The 22,213-nt window shown below is 35.6% G+C and overlaps 1 protein-coding gene across 6 annotated transcripts in view; it reads left to right on the forward strand.

Moving 5' to 3' along the window:
- Positions 1-22,213, forward strand: part of PCNX1 (pecanex 1) — a 185,103-nt gene that overhangs the window by 79,974 nt on the left and 82,916 nt on the right. For 4 of the 6 annotated variants that reach the window (XM_061429295.1, XM_061429290.1, XM_061429291.1 and 1 more), the window contains 3 exons: positions 9,485-9,575; positions 14,494-14,551; positions 15,878-16,095. In XM_061429295.1, coding sequence (XP_061285279.1) covers positions 9,485-9,575; positions 14,494-14,551; positions 15,878-16,095 — 367 coding nt within the window. The remainder of the gene's footprint in view (positions 1-9,484; positions 9,576-14,493; positions 14,552-15,877; positions 16,096-22,213) is intronic. The other 2 variants (XM_061429292.1, XM_061429294.1) reach the window with 1 other exon arrangement.

Consider the following 22,213-nt stretch of genomic DNA (forward strand, 5'->3'; position numbering starts at 1 on the left):
GGTTGATTTCATACTAAACTTTGAAACTTCAATTTTACTAAATAAAACAAGCTTTTGCATATTACCCAGGTAAGTCACTGAAGCGAGTCAGTTTTTATGTTAATCCTGGCTTCCACTTGTAACATAGGACTAATAAATTGATATAGTGATGAAACAGGTTATTCATATATATAACACAGCATCTCAGAAGAATTGTTGTAGATAGGATCAGGTAAAATAGGAAAATTTATGTTTTTGTGTGTGTGTGTTTGAAATTGGTAGTGATGAGTATTGAGAAGTATATATAAAATTATTTTCATGTGAAAAATAAAAATGCTGTTCTAGGCAAGAAATGAGGACAACAGAGTTTTATGTTTACCAAGACATAAGTATAGAGATATCATAGGTAGTATGCCTCTGAATTTTAAGACTTTCTTAATATCCTTAATGTATTAGAGATTGAGAGAGTAATGAATTGATTTTTCTAAGGTTTTCTTTTGTTTCATTACTGTACAACTATTTACAAAGAAGGTGTTCTTGAGATAATCCTCTTTACTACAGAACTTATTACTTTGAAATTGTGGTCAGCTCTAGAAAAAGACTTAACAGAAATCTGCTAACACCCTATTGCCCTTAGATAGTTTATAGCAACTGTGCATTAGTACGGAGAAATACAATTTGGAGGCTCTTAAATTTTTTACTTAAAAAGTACTCAGGTGATTTATAATACTTTCAGTGATTTTTATTATTTAGTGTTAAAAAAGTTATATGTATTATAGACTAACATTTTGGGCTGTGTCATTAAAATCTTCTTATTACTATAAATACAAAGTCAAGATGGCTTTAAGGAACCTTGGAGTCCATACTTTAGTCTTTTGTGTTACAGTAGATTTTTTTCATTCATCTAAACTAAGTTACATTCTTTTTTGCAACAGCCTTGATCTTGTTCTTTACTGCTTTTTAATACAAATTCTTTTTTGTATGTTTTTGCAGGGGAGGGCAACATAAAGTATTACATGTATAAATGAAAGTAAAATGTTTATTGAAACAGTAAAACTCCTTCATTTTCCTTTTTGGTATAAGGATGGGAAAAGCATGTTCTAATACAAGTTACTGGAAAATAAAATGGAGAAGATTAAGTCATCTGTAATCTTATCACTCAACTTAGTGACTAAACAGCAACAGTCATATCACTCAGAGAGTCACTATTCACATTTTATACTTTTTCCTTTCTTTTTTATTACATACACGTATATACTTTTCTAACGAAGAACTGGGATGATGTTGTATGACTTTTATGACACTGTATGAGTTTTGCTTTTTTCTTTTAGCACATTTAAACATTTATTAATGCTATTGCTTTTTAACTTATTGACTACCTACTATTTTATCACTGGAAAGCACATGAAAGGTAGTATAGAATAGTGGACCCTAGAATCAAACTTCTTGGCTTCAAATTCAAGCTCTTCTACTTTTAGCTGTAGCTATGTGATCTTGGGCAAGTTATTTTCTCTGCCTGTGCCTCAGTTTCCTCGTGTATCAAAAGGGGGCGGTAATATACTTCATAGGTTTTTGGTGAGGATTATATCTATTAAAATATGCAAGGCAATTAGAACAATGCCTACTAGTAAGTTAATTACATAAATAATGATTGCTGTTGTTAACATTATTTATTAAAATAGTTGACTAACCCCACTGTTAGTCTTCAAGGTGATTCCTGATATTTTTCTATTGTAATAATCTGGAGAATATCCTTCACACAGACTTTTCTGTGCAGCTGTGATTATTTCCTTAAGATAAATACAGTGAAATGGAATCATCTGTCAAGGGGAAAAAACATTATTGCGACCTTGATGTATACTCTTAATTGCTTTATGGAAAGCCTGTACTAGTTTACTCTTTATCTGGCAGGGTTTGAAAGTGTCATTTTTATCCCAAGTACTAAAACTAAAAGTAAACCTAGATAAATTTTATTTCATCCACCCTAATCTTCATTTCCTGGAAATGCTCAGAAGTTTACTGTTGTTACTGTGAAAAGACTGGCATATTATTTTTAGAAGTTTCAGATGCATGAACTACTCTAGAAAGTGGTTGAGATAGCTGATTTGTCTCTTGCCAGTCTGTGTCGTAAAGAATTCACAGAAACACTAGATTTAAACTGCTTTCTAACATTAAGATTCTAAATTAAAGTTGATTAGTATGTGTTACATCAGTTAGAATGTATGTAGAGTCTTTAATTGAGAGACCTGTCCTCCCCTATCAAGTGACTGAAATTAGAGAGAAGTTTACATTTCTCTCGTAATAGTCTGTTGAGAGCTGTCCTTAGAGGTGGGTTGGTTCTTTTTATCTTCCACATACAGCTTCCCTGCCTGGTCCATAATGACTGCTCCAGTTGTTGACATTTCCCCCCAACAGGAGGGCGGTGAGGAGGGGCGCTAAAATAAAAAGTCAAGGATAGCTAGACTTTATCTTTCAATTTGTGACTTGGGAAATCTGCCTGTCACTTTCTTCTAGCTGCAGGAGAGGCTGGGAGAGGTCTCTAAGTACATAGCATAGTGGTGGTGGTGCTCAGTTGCTCAGTCCTGTCTGACTTTCGCAATCCCATAGACTGTAGCCCCCAGGCTCTTCTGTCCATGGGATCTAGGCAAGAATACTGGAGCAGGTTGCCATGCCCTCCACCAGACACTCTTCTCGACCCAGGGACGGAATATGTGTCTCCTGCATTGGCAGGTGGAATCTTTGCCACTGTGCCACTTGAGAAGCCCACATAGACGTAGACTCAGCTGAAATTCAGTGAGGGGGAAGTCCTGTTTTTAAAAGGGGTAAGGACAAGATGAATACTGGAAGTCAGTCATTCATCTTTGCCACGAGACGAAAGAAAGATAGCGCTAAGTCGAGTCCGACTCTTGAGATCTCATGAATTGTAGCTCGCCAGGCTCCACAATAAGACAAAAAGTGCTTCACATCAATAAGATAAAGATCCATGACCTATTGGAAAAGTTGAACGTTACAAGTGGCTTGCAATTATTGGCAAACAGTTCAACTTTGCTCATAATTTTTTAAAATTGCAAATTAAAAATAGGATTAAGATATTTTTCATCTACTGAATGTATAGTGATATCTTTTTTTGGAAAGGTCTGGAGATGTAGACAACTAAAAGATTGAACGTTTTTGGAGGACAGTTTAGAACAGTAGACCAAAAATGCCTATATATTTTAATCTACAGGTTTTGCAAACATACAAATGTATATGTACACGGATATTTATCATACCATTGCTTGTACTTTTGAAACAGACTAAATGTTTGTTACTAGAGAACCCCTCCTGTGTTATTCTATTCATGGACATAGCTATAATATTCAGAACTTGATGTGTATATGTTATCGACATGAAAAGTTAAGCTATTTAGTAAGCAAATGTAGATAAAAATTGTTCAGAAGAACATAGAATCTGCTCTGGGTTTTTCTGGTGGGTGAGAACTTTCTTCATTTTATATACTGCTTTCAGTCTTTCAATGTGGCATATTTTTTAAATGAAACACCAAAACAAAGCAACAAATGTCACTCACTGTCCAAAACCTTGATTAGTTACTTGTGGGAATTTCACTGACTACATGCTGTCTCATGCTTATCTATCTACTTTGTCTTTTACTCGGTCCATCTTTTTTTTCTTCTTTGTTTTTAAATCAACTTTATTGACATAAAATTTAGGCATGATAAATTGTATCCCTCCAACATGTACAATTTGTGAGTTTTAACAGATGTGCACACCTGTGAAATCAAGATACAGAACGTTTTCACCAAGAGATTGTGGCCCTGTTGCCGTCCATGCCTCCTTGGCTCCTGGCCACAGGCATCCACTCCGTGCTTTGTGTCATTGTTTTCCCCTCTCCTAGAAGTTCATATAAATGCATTCACATTTTATGTGGCCTTTTGTGTTTAGTTTTGCACTTAGCGTGATGCTTCAGAGATTCATCGTGTTGTTGCATGTGTTAGCAGTTTGTTGCTTGCTGATGAATATTCCTGCTGTGAGCTTCCTCTGTATTGTGTATTCATTCATCTGTCAATGGACAAGTTTATGTTGTATCCAGGTATTGGCTGTTGTGGCTAAAATGTCTAAAATGTTTTCAAAAGTAGTTGTATATTTCCCACCGGCATGTATGAGAGTTCCAGTTGTTCCCATTCTTGCTGACATTTGTTACTGTTGGCTTTTTAATGTTAGACCTAATGGGTGTGTAACGGTATCTTACTGTGGTTTAAATCTACATGTCTCTTATGACTAAGGGTGATGAGGATCCTTTGATGGGTTTATTAGTTATGCATATATCTTCTTCTGTGAAGTGTGTCCAAATCTTTTCCTCACTTTCAAAATTGAGCTGTTTGTCTTATTATTGACATGTAACAGTTCTTGTGATATTTTAGATACCACTAAGTCATCAGATGCAAGTTACAAATATCTTCTCCCCAGTCTATGACTTTTTTTTGTTTATCTGAATCACTTGTAATGTCATCAGTGTCATTGTTATAGAGTATTTTTTCAAACTAAGGAGGACTTGTCCTTTCGAAAGAAATGTGAGATGATGAAATTATATCAGAATATGAACTTGTATATTTCACTTCTGAACGGTTCACCTGATCTGGGGATTCCACTTAATGAATCACAACACTACTTAACACAGTGTTTTGTTAAATCAGAGCTAGAGAACAGTGACCATGGCAGTAAAATACACAGGTATATAAATCTCTTTCACTGTTACCAAGCAACAGTTATCTGTTTTCCCTTTGTGTGTGTGTGTGTGTGTGTGTGTGTGTGCGCGCACGCATGTGTGTTCAGTCACTCAAAAGCAGTCTTCTAAACTTCATTTTCCTCTAAAATAACTTCTTTTTCCTTCCGTTTTTCTTATTCTCCTGTTTTAAAAACTTAGCACGGTGTTGTACATTCTACGAAGAAGGACTGGTTCTCAGTATTGAAACTTTAAATTATGAGTAGCATAGTGACTTGATTTCCATTTAGAATAAGAGTTAAAGAGGTTTTATAAGACTAAGGCTTTTGGTCCAGGACAGAGATTAGCAAACTATGGCCCAGAGGCTAAAATCCAGCTTGATGCTTGTTTCTGTAAATGAAGTAAATGAACATGTGACATGTTTTCTGTGGCTGCTCTCACACTATGGTGGCAGACTGGAACTGTGGCACCAGTGACCATCTGGCCCACAGAGCCTAAAGTATTTACTGTGTGGCCCCTTACAGAGAAACTTCACTGACCTCTTGTCTAGGGAGAAATAGGTCCATGAACTTGTAGGCACCAGTAAAATGAGTCATTTCTGTCTGGGGGAAAACTCATGTTTCCTCAGAGACTGCACTGAGGCACCACTCATGATGATAAGGGAGGATGCTATCCAAGAAATTGGAACCTTCTCTCTTAAAAGTGTAATATATTCATTAAAATAGCATTGTGAGCACAATACTCATCACCATCAGACAAAGGCACTTTTTATAGTGTACTCAAGTGAGTCATATAGATTTATGTATTCCCCCCATTGCCTTTTTTTTTTTTCCTTGCGAGAGTACTATTTTATTACATTTAGGAACAGAAATTTGAAAACATCTCGTTTTCTTGCCGTATCTTTTCTTTTTTAATTGCAAGATATTTGCTTTACAACACTGTGCAGGTTTCTGTCGTACGTCAACGTGAATCAGCCAGAGATGTCCTCTCCCCCTTGAACTTCCCATCTCCCATCCATCCCACGCCTCTGTGTCCCCTATTGCCTTCTAAAGACACTTAGTAAAGCCCTCTCCTTTCTATCTGTGTCTGTTCGTTCTTGTAGCCAGCCCCTCCATGCCCTGAGAGTAATGCTGGAGAAGTGAGACGTCAAGCAGTGTATCAGGGTTAGGCTTGGAGAACCCAGGATAAGTGGGAATGGGGAGGCGATCTGCAGAGGGAAATTATCCAAGAAATATAAGAGGCCTTCTTTATTGTTGGTACTGGGAGGATTTGAAAAACCCTACGGATGATTTGCCCTTCTAGTAGCCACTTCTTTCTAAGATAAATGAGAGTGACTTTAAGAAAGCAATAAGCATTTCTCATGATCTTATTCACTGAACTTTGTATTATGTGGTGAGTATTTTTATTGATAGGACTAATTAGAGAATCTTGTTAATTTCTATGTCTTTTATCTGTGTTTTTCCATTTTAAATCTGTCTGCTGTGTCATTTGTGGCTTCAGTGAAATGCTTCACGGGTCCTTGTTCTTTAAATCAGTATTCAGTTTTACTTACCTTCTTGTTCATCACTTATTTATTGACCTGTGATTACTTGAAATTCTCCTACCTCAACAAACAAACAAACAGAGTTCTGTGTAATTAAATAGAATTTTTGTAGATAATCACAGTCATTATTGAATATTTGAGACATAAATACCAGGTACCTTAACATCTGTTTATCTTAGAGACACTATATCATGACCAATCTCATTATTAAGTCTGAAATTTCAGACTCCAGTCTTGTGAGAAATTGCTTTTCTTTTAATGTCATCAGATAGCCAACTATTAAATATTATTAATTATGATCTAGGAGTTGAATTAGGATGCGATAACTTAGTGTATAATCATAATATATGTGAAGAGGACTTATTTCATTAATATTCTACTTCCCAATTTATGTTCATTAGAAATAATATTTAAATAGAAATATTTTTCTTAATACACAAATGTATTAAAATAGGATTATTAATAGGGGCACATTTACTTAGTTGTTAAGAACAGTTAACTGTGATTATAGTCTTAATCTCAAATGAGATATATATGAAATTGTTATGTTTGCTAAGAAGATTTGTGCAAATTTAAGAGATTCTTAATTTCTATAAACCAATAGAAAAATGTACTTATTTCTATTTTGGTTGTTTTCAAAGATGTTTTTAGTAAATTATTAATATATTAAAATGTTACAAGTTTTTCACAGAAACCCTAAACTGAACATTTTTTAATATAATATTTTTTTTCTGAGTTATCTTATGAATAACATTTGTTACTTCTGAAGTGCTGTCAGTTGCCAGGCCCAGAGATATAAGAGGGATGTAGAATCTGTTCATTTGGTGGAGTTAAGTTGGAAATACACCAGGAAGCCTTAATACAAGTTAAGTTAGTTCTGACATATACCATGTATGTTTTTATGAACATGAACATGTTTATAGTTAGTATGTAGACAGAAGCATCTTAAAAAAACCCAAAACTGTTGAAGTCATGCATGTTTGTTGAAATGATAGCTGCCCTTTTCTTACACGTGGTTTATGCCTTGTTGAAATTTTTGAATTTTATTACTTGTTAGTCACTAGTTTGTATGTATTCAGAGTTGTAGATTTATATAGTAATAGGATGACAACATTTTTTCCAGCTTTCTATCTAAAATATTTTTGAGGAGGAATCTTTTATTTTTATTTAAAATACACATTTCTATGTTTCATACTAGACATTCATAAATAAAGGACAACATAGTTGTGTTAATGACTTAATCATCATTTACTGTTTCACTTGAAAATTACAAAGAGTAATATTCTAGTTAACTTCAGGTGCATGCAAATATTATTTTTAATAGCCCAAGAATAGGACTTATATTACTAAAAATCCCATGGAATGCTTAAATGCTCAGAATATACTCCAATAATTTAAATTTTATTGAATATAGAACTAACTTACTTGGAAAATATACACAGATTATGTGATATAAACACAAATATTTATACATTCCTTTCTTACTGGATTTCACCCTCTGTTAATGTGTGATTCAGTCATTTAATATGATTTTATAGTTCTTCTACACTTCCATGCAATCTGTGGTTTTGATCAGGTGTTTCTTTTTTTCTGCTAATGTAAGTTAATTGTTGTAGCACAGCTAATCTCTGATTATCCATGCTAAGTGAGAAAAGAGTACAGAATAAAAAATTGTAATTTAAAAATAAAACAATCTCAGTCAAGGCATTTTTTAACTTTTTTGTTTACTAGCAATTTCTGCAAACACCCCTCCCCCCATCACTTCAAAAAAATGGTATCCTTTCATTTTAATTTCTTATTCTGGTTTCTGTTAGAAGTGCTAAGAATGAATAACTCTTTCTAGAAGACAGAGGGGTAGAAAGTGAAGTTTTGGATAACCTACATGCTGAGTAATCCTCCTTTGAAATACAGCAAATGAGTTAAGGATTTCATAGAATTTTTTTCCTAATTTATCTCAGAAGTATTCTAACCCCCACCCCCCCCAAAAAAAACCAGCTACTACAGAAAAGACCATATTATAAATATTTTCATATTCTGTCCATGACCCATAAGTACTCAAATAATCCTATTTAATTAAGTAGTTTTTCTTATTCTACTCATTTTTGAATCAAGTAATTGTTGAAATGTTCAGCAAACCCTTGGTTATATTATTAGTATATTAGAGGGAATTTTATTGTCATTTTTCAAGAATTTCACTTAAATAAAAATTCTTATTGTGTCCTGTTCTTATTGTAGTCATGGAAGAGAAATCTTTTAGCCTTGCTATCAAGTTGAAATTGTCCTTTAGATTTCTCATGTTTATAACCTCAGTAATTCTAGCTAGTAAAACAAAAACTTCATAAATATTCAAAAGGCAGCCTGGACCAGATCCAAACAGTTTCAGTTATATACTGCATTGTCCTACTAGAAATTTGTATTTTTTATTTATGTTCCCTTCCCACCATTTGATATGGCTGTCATAGATCTTCAAAGTATAGAATGAATTTTAGTATTTAGATTTCTAAAACTCCATTATCAGAAGTCATTTTATCTTCAATAGTTCATCTGTGTAAGAGTTTTTTTTTTTAACCTATATTCCTCTGCAATCAACAAAGTTTCTAAACCTTTTAGAGTTTTGTAGATAGATAGCCACAGCAAATTGTGTTCCTGAATTTCTCTATAGAGTTCTTGTAGAATCATACAACTAGTAATGTTCATTAAATATTATAGTTTAATTATCACCAACATTATTATACATTATTCATTGAACTTCCTTAGATCCATTTTGACACCATTTCTTCTTAAAAGTAACATAAAACCAAAAAACTCTGAAGGTAATCACACAAATTTTTTGTCTTGCGGTTTGAGCTATATTAAAACTTAAAGCAGCCCTTCCAAATGGCCACTTACCACTTGTAACTAGTGGTCAGATGACCTTAAAACACCATTAAATTTGTATATATTGTAACTTGAATTGAAAACATTCTGGGAGGAGAAAAGAGAAGACTGCTCTTGTAAAGCTGACTTAAATCACTTTTAATCCCTGATTATTTATGTTGACATTTTGTCCACTGTTTAGGATTCCCTTTTGATTTATGTCATGCTGAATTACATGTAGATCATTGTTTTTTTAAATATTTTGAAAAAAGGAAGTTACAGTTCATTTTCTTAAACTCTTAATAAGTTTAAAATTAGTGTTTCATGAAGAAAAATTTCTGAGTATTCTAATGGCTTTTTTAAACAAATGATTTATTTGCTAGGTAAGTTCTCTTCTACGCTTTATGAGACTGGTGGCTGTGATATGTCACTTGTGAATTTTGAACCAGCAGCAAGAAGAGCATCCAATATCTGGTATGTGTGAAGTCATGTTAGGGGAGTTTATGTACTTGCATAATAAGTTTGCCATTTTTAAAGTTTGTAAACCTTGAGATAGAAGAGTTGTTTGTTTATATTGGCTTAAATAAATTCACATTATGCATTGGTTGCCAAAAAGTAGAACTGTTTACTGTGGAAAAAAAAGAAAACCATTATTAAAAGCTATTACAAGTTTTTGCTTTTTGTTTGCTATTATATGTTTTTAAAAATTAAGTAAAAATTTCCTGTAGATCTTACTGTGGGATAGTGGTTTCCCACAATTTCAAATTTAACTCTCTATATATTGCATGATGGAAAAAATTTATTAGAAAAACATTTACACAACTGTGTTCAAACCCATCAATTCTCTTTTTTGGTGTAATTTCAAATTTTTATTTCTGTGTGAGGATTTCAGCCAAGTGTCTTTTTAAGTGATCGTCTTTCATTTTGTTTTAAAATGTGTTTACCAACTATAAGGAGGAAGAATTTCTTAAAATATGAGTCATGTGTTGCATTTAATTTCTTTTCTCTCCTTCCCTCAGGAAGAAATTATGTAAGATAACAGAAGTTTGGAGGAAAGCAAATAAGAAATAGAAACCTTGATCATATAACACAGTTATAATTTAGAATGTGTTAAAATTTTTCTGAAAATTTTTCTAATCAAATTGCTGTATTGAAATTCATTGTTGGTTGATTAGCTTACTTTTTTTTTTTTCCACAAGGGTCATTTGATTTTTATTTTAGGACTTATGTTTCATAATGGGATATTTATTTAAATGTTACATATCTATGGGCAGTTCACTTAGTTTTTTCAATTTTGAGAGGCTATTTAAAGCAATAAGATCTTGTTGTCACTTAGCATGAACATTTAAAAAACTGTACTCTTTAAGCTCTTTTAGTACTGTTTCAGAGTTTACCCCCTCAGATTGAATTGGGGTGTTTAGATAATTTTGTAACTGTGGAAGCAACAGGAGGATGGAGCACTGAGAACAATTATGTTTAACATAATTCAAGATAAGAACAATTCCTTACACCATAATGTGTTAAGGTCTCAAGTTTTGAAATCTAAACTTGAGTGAACTGTGGAAACTGAATTGTCATCTTCTAGACTACCATATCGGAGAAGGCAATGGCAACCAACTCCAGTACTCTTGCCTGGAAAATCCCATGGATGGAGGAGCCTGGTAGGCTGCAGTCCATGGGGTCGCTAAGAGTTGGACACGACTGAGCGACTTCACTTTCACTTTTCACTTTCATGCATTGGAGGAGGAAATGGCAACCCACTCCAGTGTTCCTGCCTGGAGAATCCCAGGGACGGGGGAGCCTGGTAGGCTACTGTCTATGGGGTCACACAGAGTCGGACACGACTGAAGTGACTTAACGTAACGTAGACTACCATATAGATTAAATTTATTGTGGCTCTTGGCAATATGTTAATTGCTTTCTTAAACAATTTTCACAAGAACCTTAAAATCAGTTCAGTTGTGTCCGACTCTTTGTGACCCCATGGACTTCAGCACATCACGTTTCCCTGTCCATCACCAACTCCTGGAGTTTACTCAAACTCATGTCCATTGAGTTGGTGATGCCATCTAACTATCTCATCCTCTGTCGTCCCCTTCTCCTCCCACCTTCAATCTTTCCCAGCATCCGGGTCTTTTCAAATGAGTCAGTTCTTCACATCAGGTGGCCAAAGTATTGGAGTTTCAGCATCAGTCCTTCCAATGAATATTCAGGACTGATATCCTTTAGGATAGACTGGTTGGTTCTGCTTGCAGTCCAAGGGACTCTCAAGAGTCTTCTCCAACACCACAGTTCAAAAGCATCAATTCTTCGACACTCAGCTTTCTTTATAAGTCCAACTCTCACATCCATACATGACTACTGGAAAAACTATAGTTTTGACTAGATGGACCTTTGTTGGCAAAGAAATATCTCTGCTTTTTAATATGCTGTCTAGAATAGTCATAACTTTCCTTCCAAGGAGTAAGTCTCTTTTAATTTCATGGCTGCAGTCACCATCTGCAGTGATTTTGGAGCCCCCCCCCCAATAAAGTCCGTCACTGTTCCATTGTTTACACATCTATTTGCCATGAAGTGATGGAAACAAATGCCATGATCTTAGTTTTCTGAATGTTGAGCTTTAAGCCAGTGTTTTTACTTTCCTCTTTCACTTTCATCAAGAGGCTTTTTAGTTCTTCTTCACTTTCTGCCATGAGGGTGGTGTCATCTGCATATCTGAGGTTATTGATATTTCTCCCGGCAATCTTGATTCCAGCATGTGCTTCTTCCAGCCAGCGTTACTCATGATGTACTCTGCTTATAAGTTAAATAAGCAGGGTGACAATGTACAGCCTTGATACACTCCTATCCCGATTTGGAACTCAATTCTAATTGTTGCTTCTTGATCTGCATACAGATTTCTCAGGAGGCAGGTCAAGTGGTGTGGTATTCCCATCTCTTTAAGAATTTTCCAAAATTTGTTGTGATCCACACAAAGACTTTGGTGTAGTCAATAAAGCAGAAATAGATATTTTTCTGGAACTCTCTTGCTTTTTTGATGATCCAGCGGATGTTGGCAATTTGACCTCTGGTTCTTCTGCCTTTTCTAAATCCAGCTTGAACATCTGGAAGTTCATGGTTCACATACTGTTGAAGCCTGGCTTGGAGAATTTTGAGCATTACTTTGCTAGCATGTGAGATGACTACAATTGTGCAGTAGTTTGAGCATTCTTTGGCATTGCCCTTCTTTGAGATTGGAATGACAACTGACCTTTTGGAAACACTGCTGAGTTTTCCAAATTTGCTGGCATATTGAGTGCAACACGTTCACAGGATTTGAAATAGCTCAACTGGAATTTCATCACCTCTACTAGCTTTGTTCATAGTGATGCTTCCTAAGGGCTACTTGACTTCACATTCCAGGATGTTTGGCTCTAGGTTGGTGATCACACCATTGTGACTATGTGGGTCATGAAGATCTTTTTTGTACAGTTCTTCTGTATATTCTTGCCATCTCTTCTTAATATCATCTGCTTCTGTTAGGTCCACACCATATCTGTCCTTTATTATGCCCATCAACTTCTTAATATCATCTGCTTCTGTTAGGTCCATACCATTTCTGTCCTTTATTATGCCCACCTTTGGATGAAATGTTCCCTTGGTATCTGTAATTTTCTTGATGAGATCTCTAGACTTTCCCATTCTATTGTTTTCCTCTATCTTTGCACTGATCACTAAGGAAGGCTTTCTTATCTCTTCTTGCTATTCTTTGGAACTCTGCATTCAAATGGGTATCTCTTTCCATTTCTCCCTTGCCTTTTGCTTTTCTTCTATTCACAGCTACTTGTAAGGCCTCGTCAGACAACCATTTTGCCTTTTTGCATTGCTTTTCCTTGGGGATGGTTTTGATCACTGCCTCCTGTACAATGTCACGATCCTCTCCATAGTTCTTCAGGCAGTCTATCTATCAGATCTAATCCCTTGAATCTATTTCTCACTTCCAGTGTATAATCCTAAGGGGTTTGCTTTAGGTCATACCTGAATGGTGTAGTGGTTTTCCCTACTTTCTTCAATTTAAGTCTGAATTTAACAGTAAGGAGTTCATGATCTGAGCCACAGTCAGCTCCTGGTCTTGTTTTTGCTGACTGTATAGAGCTTCTCCATCTTTGGCTGCAAAGAATATACTCAATCTGATTTTGGTATTGACCATCTATGTCCATGAGTAGAGTCTTCTCTTGTGTTGTTGGAAGAGGGTGTTTGCTATGACCAGTGCATTCTCTTGGGAAAACTCTATTAGCCTTTGCCCTGCTTCATTCTGTACTCCCAAGGCCAAGTTTGCCTGTTACTCCAGGTGTTTCTTGACTTCCTACTTTTGCATTCCAGTCCCCTATGATGAAAAGGACATCTTTTTTGGGTGTTAGTTCTGGAAGGTCTTGTAGGTCTTCATAGAACTGTTCAACTTCAGCTTCTTCAGCATTACTGTTTGGGGCATAGACTTCGATTACTGTGATATTGAATGGTTTGCCTTAGAAATGAACAGACATCATTCTGTCATTTTTGAGATTGCATTCAAGTACTGCATTTCGGACTCTTTTGTTGACTCTGATGGCTACTCCATTTCATCTAAAGGATTTTCCCACAGTAGTAGACATAATGGTCATCTAAGTTAAATTCACCCATTCCAGTCCATTTTAGTTTGCTGATTCCTAAAATGTCAATGTTCAGTCTTTCCATCTCCTGTTTGACCACTTCCAATTTACCCTGATTCATGGACCTAACATTCCAGGTTCCTAAGCAATATTGCTCTTTATAACATCGGACTTTACTTCCATCACCAGTCACATCCAGATCTGGGTGTTGTTTTTGATTTGGCTCTCTCTCTCCATTCTTTCTGGAGTTATTTCTCCACTGATCTCCAGTAGCACATTGGGCACCTACCGACCTGGGGAGTTTATCTTTCAGTGTCCTATCTTTTTGCCTTTTCATACTGTTGATGTGGTTCTCAAGGCAAGAATACTGAAGTGCTTCGCCATTCCCTTCTCTACTAGACCACGTTTGTCAGAACTCTCAGAAACATGACCCTTGCCTAACTCAGTGAAACTATGAGCCATGCTGTATAGGGCCACCCAACCTTGTGCTGGAAGTACTCTTATCCTGTGAGGAAACTGAGGTATTAAAAGATGAGATAACTGTCCAAGATCTCATGCAGTTGAGGAAGAGATTTGAATATAGATACTCTGACCCACAGGCTATGTGCCTTATCACGACCCTAGGAAAATTTGACTTTCTATTTTGAAGTTTACATGGAAAAGTAAAGACAATGTAAACATCGTATAATTGTTCATGCATTTATTTTTCTTTCTACTACTTGACAAGCTGTTTATTCCCTAAAGTATTTTTCATTTTATTTTAGTGACACGGATTCTCATGTATCCAGTTCTACCTCAGTTCGATTTTATCCACATGATGTGGTAGGTTTTCCTTTATTTTTATAAAATGGTATATTTTCATATTAAGTAGTTCCATAAAGCAGAAAAATGATTTGGTTACATAATATTGATTTTGTTGAAAGCTATGGCAAAATTACCTTTGCTGTTCCATAATGGATCTCTTTTCATAAGTCCTTTGTTAAGAAATATAAAACACCATAAAGTTGGATTAGCTATATATGAATGCGTAATTATACTTCTGAGGGTTTGCAAAGGTCTTATTTACTCACCAATGTCATAATCTAGGTGTGCTATTTTAAAACTTCACTTTGAATATTATGGTTTTGGTACATAGCTAACTGATTTGGTACTTACCTAACTGCTGGTTAACTGTTAGTTATTTTTATATCAGTGTGTATGTCTCTGTCTGTGTGTGTGTGTATGTGTGTGAGTGAGTGTGAGTGTGAGTGGAGAGCTTAGTGACATTGCTCTATTGAAAAAAAACATACAAGATACAGTAGGTATGTTTTAAAAAGATAACAAAGATAGCACTGCCTTTGTGTGATATATATAAAGATGTATATATTGAGGTTAAAAAAATAAAGTAGATGAAATCCTTATAAGCAATATATAAGAGATATTTAGATAAATTTAGTGCCAAAAGGAGTAATTATAATCTGTTTGCTCAAGTCCTTTGTGTTCATAGTAGTATTTTCCACCATTAAATGGTGTGAGAGCCTTGAGATAGCACAATTCTGGCTAGTGCTATGCTAGATGTAGTCAACTTTTGATTCTTTGAGAGGAAGGAGAAACTGGTGAACAGGTGAATGGATGAGTTGAACCTGAAAGAAACGTATGTGGTAATATCCTGTATAGCCTCAGCTGAGCAGACTGCCAAAACAAAAATAAATGCGTATGGGAGGGATTTGAAAACAGCAGTAATGATGTTAAGAGAGTGTAGGAAGAATGGAGTGTTGAAGGCATTGAATCCAGTGCAGAGGAGCTCAGATTTAACATAGTGGTGAGCTTCACAACGTAATGAGAGAAGAGAAGGGACAGGGAGGGGGACACCACTCATCATTCTCCAAAGGTCATGGAATGGATCCACCAGCTATACAGCCATAAAATGCTAAAATTTCAAATACTTCCTAATAAACTCTTTGCAAAAGCCCCATCAATTGATTTGCTTTGTTGTAGTTTTCTTCCTTTGTCACCTTCTGTAGTTTCTAATGATCATGAAGTATCCACAAGAGTGGACTAGTATAGAGAATTAAGGTGGTTTTGATATTCTGCAAGCTGATTGGGTAGCCCTTGAATCATGACTTGATTAAAGATATTTTAAGCCTTTCAGTGCTGATTTTCTTTTAGCTTTCTCTTCCACAGATCCGACTGAACAGACTATTGACCATCGACACAGATTTGTTGGAACAACAAGACATTGACCTAAGCCCTGATTTGGCAGCTCCTTACGGTCCAACAGAAGAAGCTGCTCACAAAGTTAAACACTATTATCGCTTTTGGATCTTGCCTCAGCTGTGGATTGGTATTAACTTTGACAGACTCACACTTTTGGCCCTGTTTGATAGGTGAGAATGTAGATTTTACTTTTAAATTGAAACGTTTCAAATTACCCATTGAGTATTCGACTTGGTTTCCGTCTTGGAAACTGTTTTCTATTTTAGAAATCATTTTTATCATTAAGAATCATGCAACTGTATTTTAAAAGCCAGAGAATATGAGATGTTAATGGCCATAAGGTTATACATATTATATTGACTCTTATTATAAAAGGTTTAAGAGGAAGTTTCTTTCCTTACTTCTTGTCACTAGTCTTAATAGTAAACAGCAGTAGTTAGTTATGAACTTGATGGCCAAATGCTGCTTCTAGTTGACATGGAGTAAAAAAGACTGGACTGACTTTTCCACCTGAAACGATGAAAAACAGATAAAATGCATGAACCAGTGGTTTTCAAGACACGGGAGATAAGACAGAAAAAGACAGTGATTCCTGAGAGATGGGGAGCAAATTATGTGAGCCCTACAATTGCCCAGCTTACTGAAGAGAGTTCCCAGGTTGTGATCCTGAAGTAGAGTCCAGCAGACTTCCTGAGTTGAGGAGAGGGAGCTAAGAGTCCAGGGAGACTAGAGCAATTTGAGTCTGTGGGACAGAACATCAGAGAGACGATCGCTGCTCAGAAATTCAGAGATGTGTAGTGGATCCCCTCACTATTTAGCAGAGTATTGATAAGAGAATGTATGAGGAGACTAGACCAGGGGAGAGAATCATGTAAAAGAAATCATGAAAATCATGTAAAAGAAATAAAGGCACAGTGCCTGGCACACAGGGCTGGGAATGGTGCCTGTCGTCACCTGCTGGACTGAAGAAACTCATAATAATTCATATTTTATGGTGCATTATATAGAGTACTCAGGAAAGTCCTGCCTTAGAAGTGGGGAGTACTTAGCCCTAGTATGGACACTGTTCCAGACCCACCTAGCAAGTCGTAAAAGCAAGACTTGAAAGGATCCAACTGTTTCCAAGTAGCGTAGCAAAGCTCAAGATTTATAGAAATTCAGAAATTCTCACCACATAAAAAGTTGAGGTTCACAAGGTCTGGCATCCAGAGAGTACCAAGCATACAAAGAAATGACAAAACGTGATTTATAATGAGGGAAATAATGAGTCAGTTGAAACCAGCCTTTAGCTGTCACTGATATTAGAATTAGCAAAGACATTAAAAGTTATAACTACTTTGCATGTTAATAAAAGTTGAGTAGAGATATGGAAAATGCAAAGAAAAAAAAAGACCCAAATTGAACTTGCAGATGAAAACTAATATGTCTGAGGTGAAAAATACAGTGGATGAGATTAACAGTAGATTAGACATTACAGAAGAAAATATTAATGAAGTTGAAAGCATGGCAGTAGAAACTATTGAAAGTGAAACAAAAGAAAAAGAATTCTCCTCCCTCCCTCCCCGCAACAAAAAGAACACACAAGATGAAAGTACGCTCTGGGAGACAGGGAGAGAGAAGAAATTCTGAGGAAGTTAATGGTGGAAAACTTTCCAAATTCGATGAAAACTATTGAAGAGTCTCCTTGAACCTCAAGTATAGGAAACATGAAAAAAACTATAGCAAGGCACATAGTTTTTCAAAACCAATAATAAAATTTTTAAAACTTTAAAAGAGGAAAAAGATACAGTTTGTATAGGGGAACAAGGATAAGGAAGACATCAGATTTATTGTTGGACAAAATCCAAATAAGATAATGGAGCAGCATTTTTAAAGTATTGAAGGGAGAAAAAGCTCAACCTGGAATTCTGTAGCCAGCAAAACTGCAAAAGCCAGGATGAAATAAAGATATTTTCAGACTAGAAAAAACGGGGAAGAATCTTTTTCAGGCAGATCCACAGTACAATATAGTACTGGATTTCTTTCAGGCCGAAGGATAATAATACCAACTGGGAATGTGGAGCTACCTGGGGAAACAGAAGATGAGTGCAAGTGTTAACTGCATGAATAAATATATAAGATTTCTTCTTATATATATATATAAAGAATATATATATATTTTTTATATATATATATAAGAAAATATATAAGATTTTTTCTTACTAATTAAATCTTTTTGAGACATAATGGGATGTTTAAACAAAAATAATAATGATGTATACTGTGTGATTTATAAATAAATTTCATGATAATAATAGCATAACTTTTATCAAGATAAACCATATTCTAGGCCATACTATGTCCTTAACTCCATGAAAGGACATTTGAAAGTATACTATTATAAGTTTCTTATACTATATATGAATTGATATAAGTTTATTTGAGTTAGACTGTCATAAAATGTATACTTTAAACCCTAAAGCAAACACTAAAATAACAAAAGAGTTATAAATGGTAAGTTAAAAAAATAAAGGAGATAAAATAGACTTATAAAAATTATTCTCTTAATCTAAAATAAGGCAGAAAAAGAGATCAAAAACAGATTGACACAAGATAAATGACAAGGTAATAGTTGGGAAAAGGTAGAAATTGTCAAATGGGAGAAAATAGCAAGACTCAATTCTTTTCTGCCTATAAGAAATGCACTTTAAATATAAAGGTAGAAAAGATAGATCATCTTAACACTAATCAAAGTAAAGTTGGAATAGCTGAATTAATATCAGACAAAGTGGATTTCAGAGCAAAGAAAATGTTCTTTTTACTCCAAGATAAAAGGAGGTGGTTGTATAATGATAGTTCAGTTCAGTCGCTCAGTCGTGTCCAACTCTTTGTGACCCCATGAATCGCAGCACGCCAGGCCTCCCTGTCTATCACCAACTCCTGGAGTTCACTCAGACTCACGTCCATCGAGTCAGTGATGCCATTCAGCTGTCTCATCCTCTGTCATCCCCTTCTCCTCCTGCTCCCAATCCCTCCCAGCATCAGAGTCTTTTCCAATGAGTCAACTCTTCACATGAGGTGGCCAAAGTACTGGAGTTTCAGCTTTAGCATCATTCCTTCCAAAGAACACCCAGGGCTGATCTCCTTCAGAATGGACTGGTTGGATCTCCTTGCAGCCCAAGGGACTCTCAAGAGTCTTCTCCAAAACCAAAACTTCAATTAAATTAATACACACTAGCCAGGATGATCAGGACCAAAAAAAATGTTACAAATTAGGATATGTGAGCTAGGATATCATGATAGGAATGTGAGCTAGGATATCATTATAGATTCTACAAGTAATAAACCAATAATAAAATATTATGAGCAGTTATATGTAAATAAGATAGCAAATTTCTTGAATAATAGAAATGATCAAATTTCACTCTGAAAGAAATATAAATATAATACCTATCAAATAAATGGGCATTATAGTTAAACACCTTCCCATAAAGAAAACTATACAGGTCTAGAGAGTGTCAAAATAATATCCCAAATCAGTAAAGGATAGGCTTTCAACAAGTGGTGCTGGCCCACTGGCCTTCTCTATGCAAAAAAAAAAAAAAGGAATAAAGAACTTGTTTCTTTACCTTGCATCATATTGTAAAAATTAACTCAAAATGGGTCATAAACCTCCGTGTAAAGTCTAAAATATAAAATTCAGAAAAAAAGCAAAACATAGGAGAAAAGATTTGTGACTTTGGGCAAAATTGTTCAGATGTGACATAAAATACAGGATCAATGAAAAAACAAATTGATAAATTGGATTCATCAAAATTGAAAGCTAAAAAAAAGCTGAAAGGAGAACAGTCCAGAGACCAGTGATATGGCAGAATGTAGTGTAGCAGGGCTGACAGGGATCACTGGGCTCAGCAAATCTGAAATTCCACATCTGCCACATAAGAACAAATGAAGAGATGCCACTGTTCCGTTTATTGATTTTGAAAATACTGTTGAACTTGTTTTCATCTGAGAACTGTCAAGTGAAATGGTACAGAGATGTTTGTGAATTTTATTTTTTAGGTCAATAGATCATTGCAAATAGGGCGTTGACTTAATAAAAACAAATGAAACCATTTTTATGATTATAAATGCAATTTTTAATGAAATACATAGAAAGACTTTAAGGCAGAGGCCAGCCACAATTCTTCCACCCAGAGAGAACCATTATATCGATATATGGTGTATTTTCTTAAGTAATAGAACTTATATCTTCCTACAGTTTTATGTCCTGCTTTTTTTGTATAGCAATGTACTGAGCATGTTCCCGTGTCAATAAATGCTCTTTAAAATCAAGACTTTTAGTACTCTTGCCTGGAAAATCCCATGGACGGAGGAGCCTGGTGGGCTGCAGTCCATGGAGCTGCGAAGAGTCGGGCACGACTGAGCGACTTCACTTTGACTTTTCACTTTCATGCATTGGAGAAGGAAATGGCAACCCACTCCAGTGTTCTTGCCTGGAGAATCCCAGGGACGGAGGAGCCTGGTGGGCTGCCGTCTATGGGGTCGCACAGAGTCGGACACGACTGAAGCGACTTAGCAGCAGCAGCACATATTTTACATTTTGTGAGTAGCATTTCCCTGAGAAGTAATGAGACAGATAGTTGTTTTTTTGGCATTATCTACAGAAATCATTTTAATTGCTGTATGTAGTATCTTGGAGATCATACTGCTGCTTTTACAGGGTCAGTTTAGTAAAATATAGAACTGTCTCAGAAACTTTGATAGAGGCAATGTTGATGGTCTTTATCACTGACTTCATTCTCACCATATGTAAGAGCCTATATTTAAGTAAGTTTAATAGATTTTCAGATTATTTCAGGTAGTTTAGACATGGGAAATGAAACCAGTTAGTATCAAAACTTGATTACAAACCTTGTCATATAAATAACTTTTTAATTTTCTAGAAACTCCTTTGAATTTTTTCAAACTTATTTCTTTGTATATTTCCTTTATTTGCCATTCAAGTTGGTTAGTTATTTGGCAACAAATTTCACAGAAAAGCAGATGTTAAGAAAAGTAAAGTTATAACAGAAATTAAAACTATATTATGTGTTATAATTAGAACTTCACAGTCCTCTGTAGCATGCTTTATTTGCATATAAGAATGTGTGCTTCTGTTGGTGGGAATGCAAATTGATATAGCCACTATGGAGAAGAGTATGCAGATTCCTTAAAAAACTAGGAATAAAACTACTGTATGACCCAGCAATCCCTCTACTGGGCATATACCCTGAGAAAACCGTAATTGAAAAAGACACATGTACCCCAGTATTCATCACAGCACTATTTGCAATAGCTAGGACATGAAAGCAACCTTTTCATACTCTTCTATCTTTTTGCCTTTTCATACTATTCATGGGGTTCTCAAGGCAAGAATACTGAAGTGGTTTGCTGTTCCCTTCTCCCAAGTAGGGAAAACGGCTAGACCATTCAGGTATGACCTAAATCAAATCCCTTACGATTATATAGTGGAAGTGACAAATAGATGCAAGGGATTAGATCTGATAGAGTGCCTGAAGGACTATGGACAGAGGATCGTGACATTGTACAGGAGGCAGGGATCAAAACCATCCCCAAGGGAAAGCAATGCAAAAAGGCAAAATGGTTGTCTGAGGAGGCCTTACAAATAGCTGTGAATAGAAGAGAAGGAAAAGGGAAAGGAGAAAAGGAAAGATATACCCATTTGAATGCAGAGTTCCAAAGAATAGCAAGGAGAGATAAGAAAGCCTTCCTTAGTGATCAGTGCAAAGAAATAGAGGAAAAAACAGAATGGGAAAGTCTAGAGATCTCATCAAGAAAATTAGAGATACCAAAGGAACATTTCATGCAAAGATGGGTACAATAAAAGACAGAAATGGTATGGCCCTAACAGAAGCAGATGATATTAAGAAGAGGTGGCAAGAATACACAGAAGAACTGTACAAAAAAGATCTTCATGACCCATATAGTCACAATGGTGTGATCACCAACCTAGAGCCAGACATCCTGGAATGTGAAGTCAAGTAGCCCTTAGGAAGCATCACTATGAACAAAGCTAGTGGAGGTGATGGAATTCCAGTTAAACTATCTCAAATCCTAGAAGATGATGCTGTGAATGTGCTGCACTTAATATGCCAGCAAATTTGGAAAACTTGGCAGTGGCCGCAGGACTGAAAAAAGGTCAGTTTTCATTCCAGTCCCTAAGAAAGGCAATGCCAAAGAACGCTCAAACTACCACACAATTGCAGTCATCTCACACACTAGCAAAGTAATGCTCAAAATTCTCCA

This window comes from Bos javanicus, chromosome 10 (assembly GCF_032452875.1).
Source record: "Bos javanicus breed banteng chromosome 10, ARS-OSU_banteng_1.0, whole genome shotgun sequence".
NCBI lineage: Eukaryota > Metazoa > Chordata > Mammalia > Artiodactyla > Bovidae > Bos > Bos javanicus.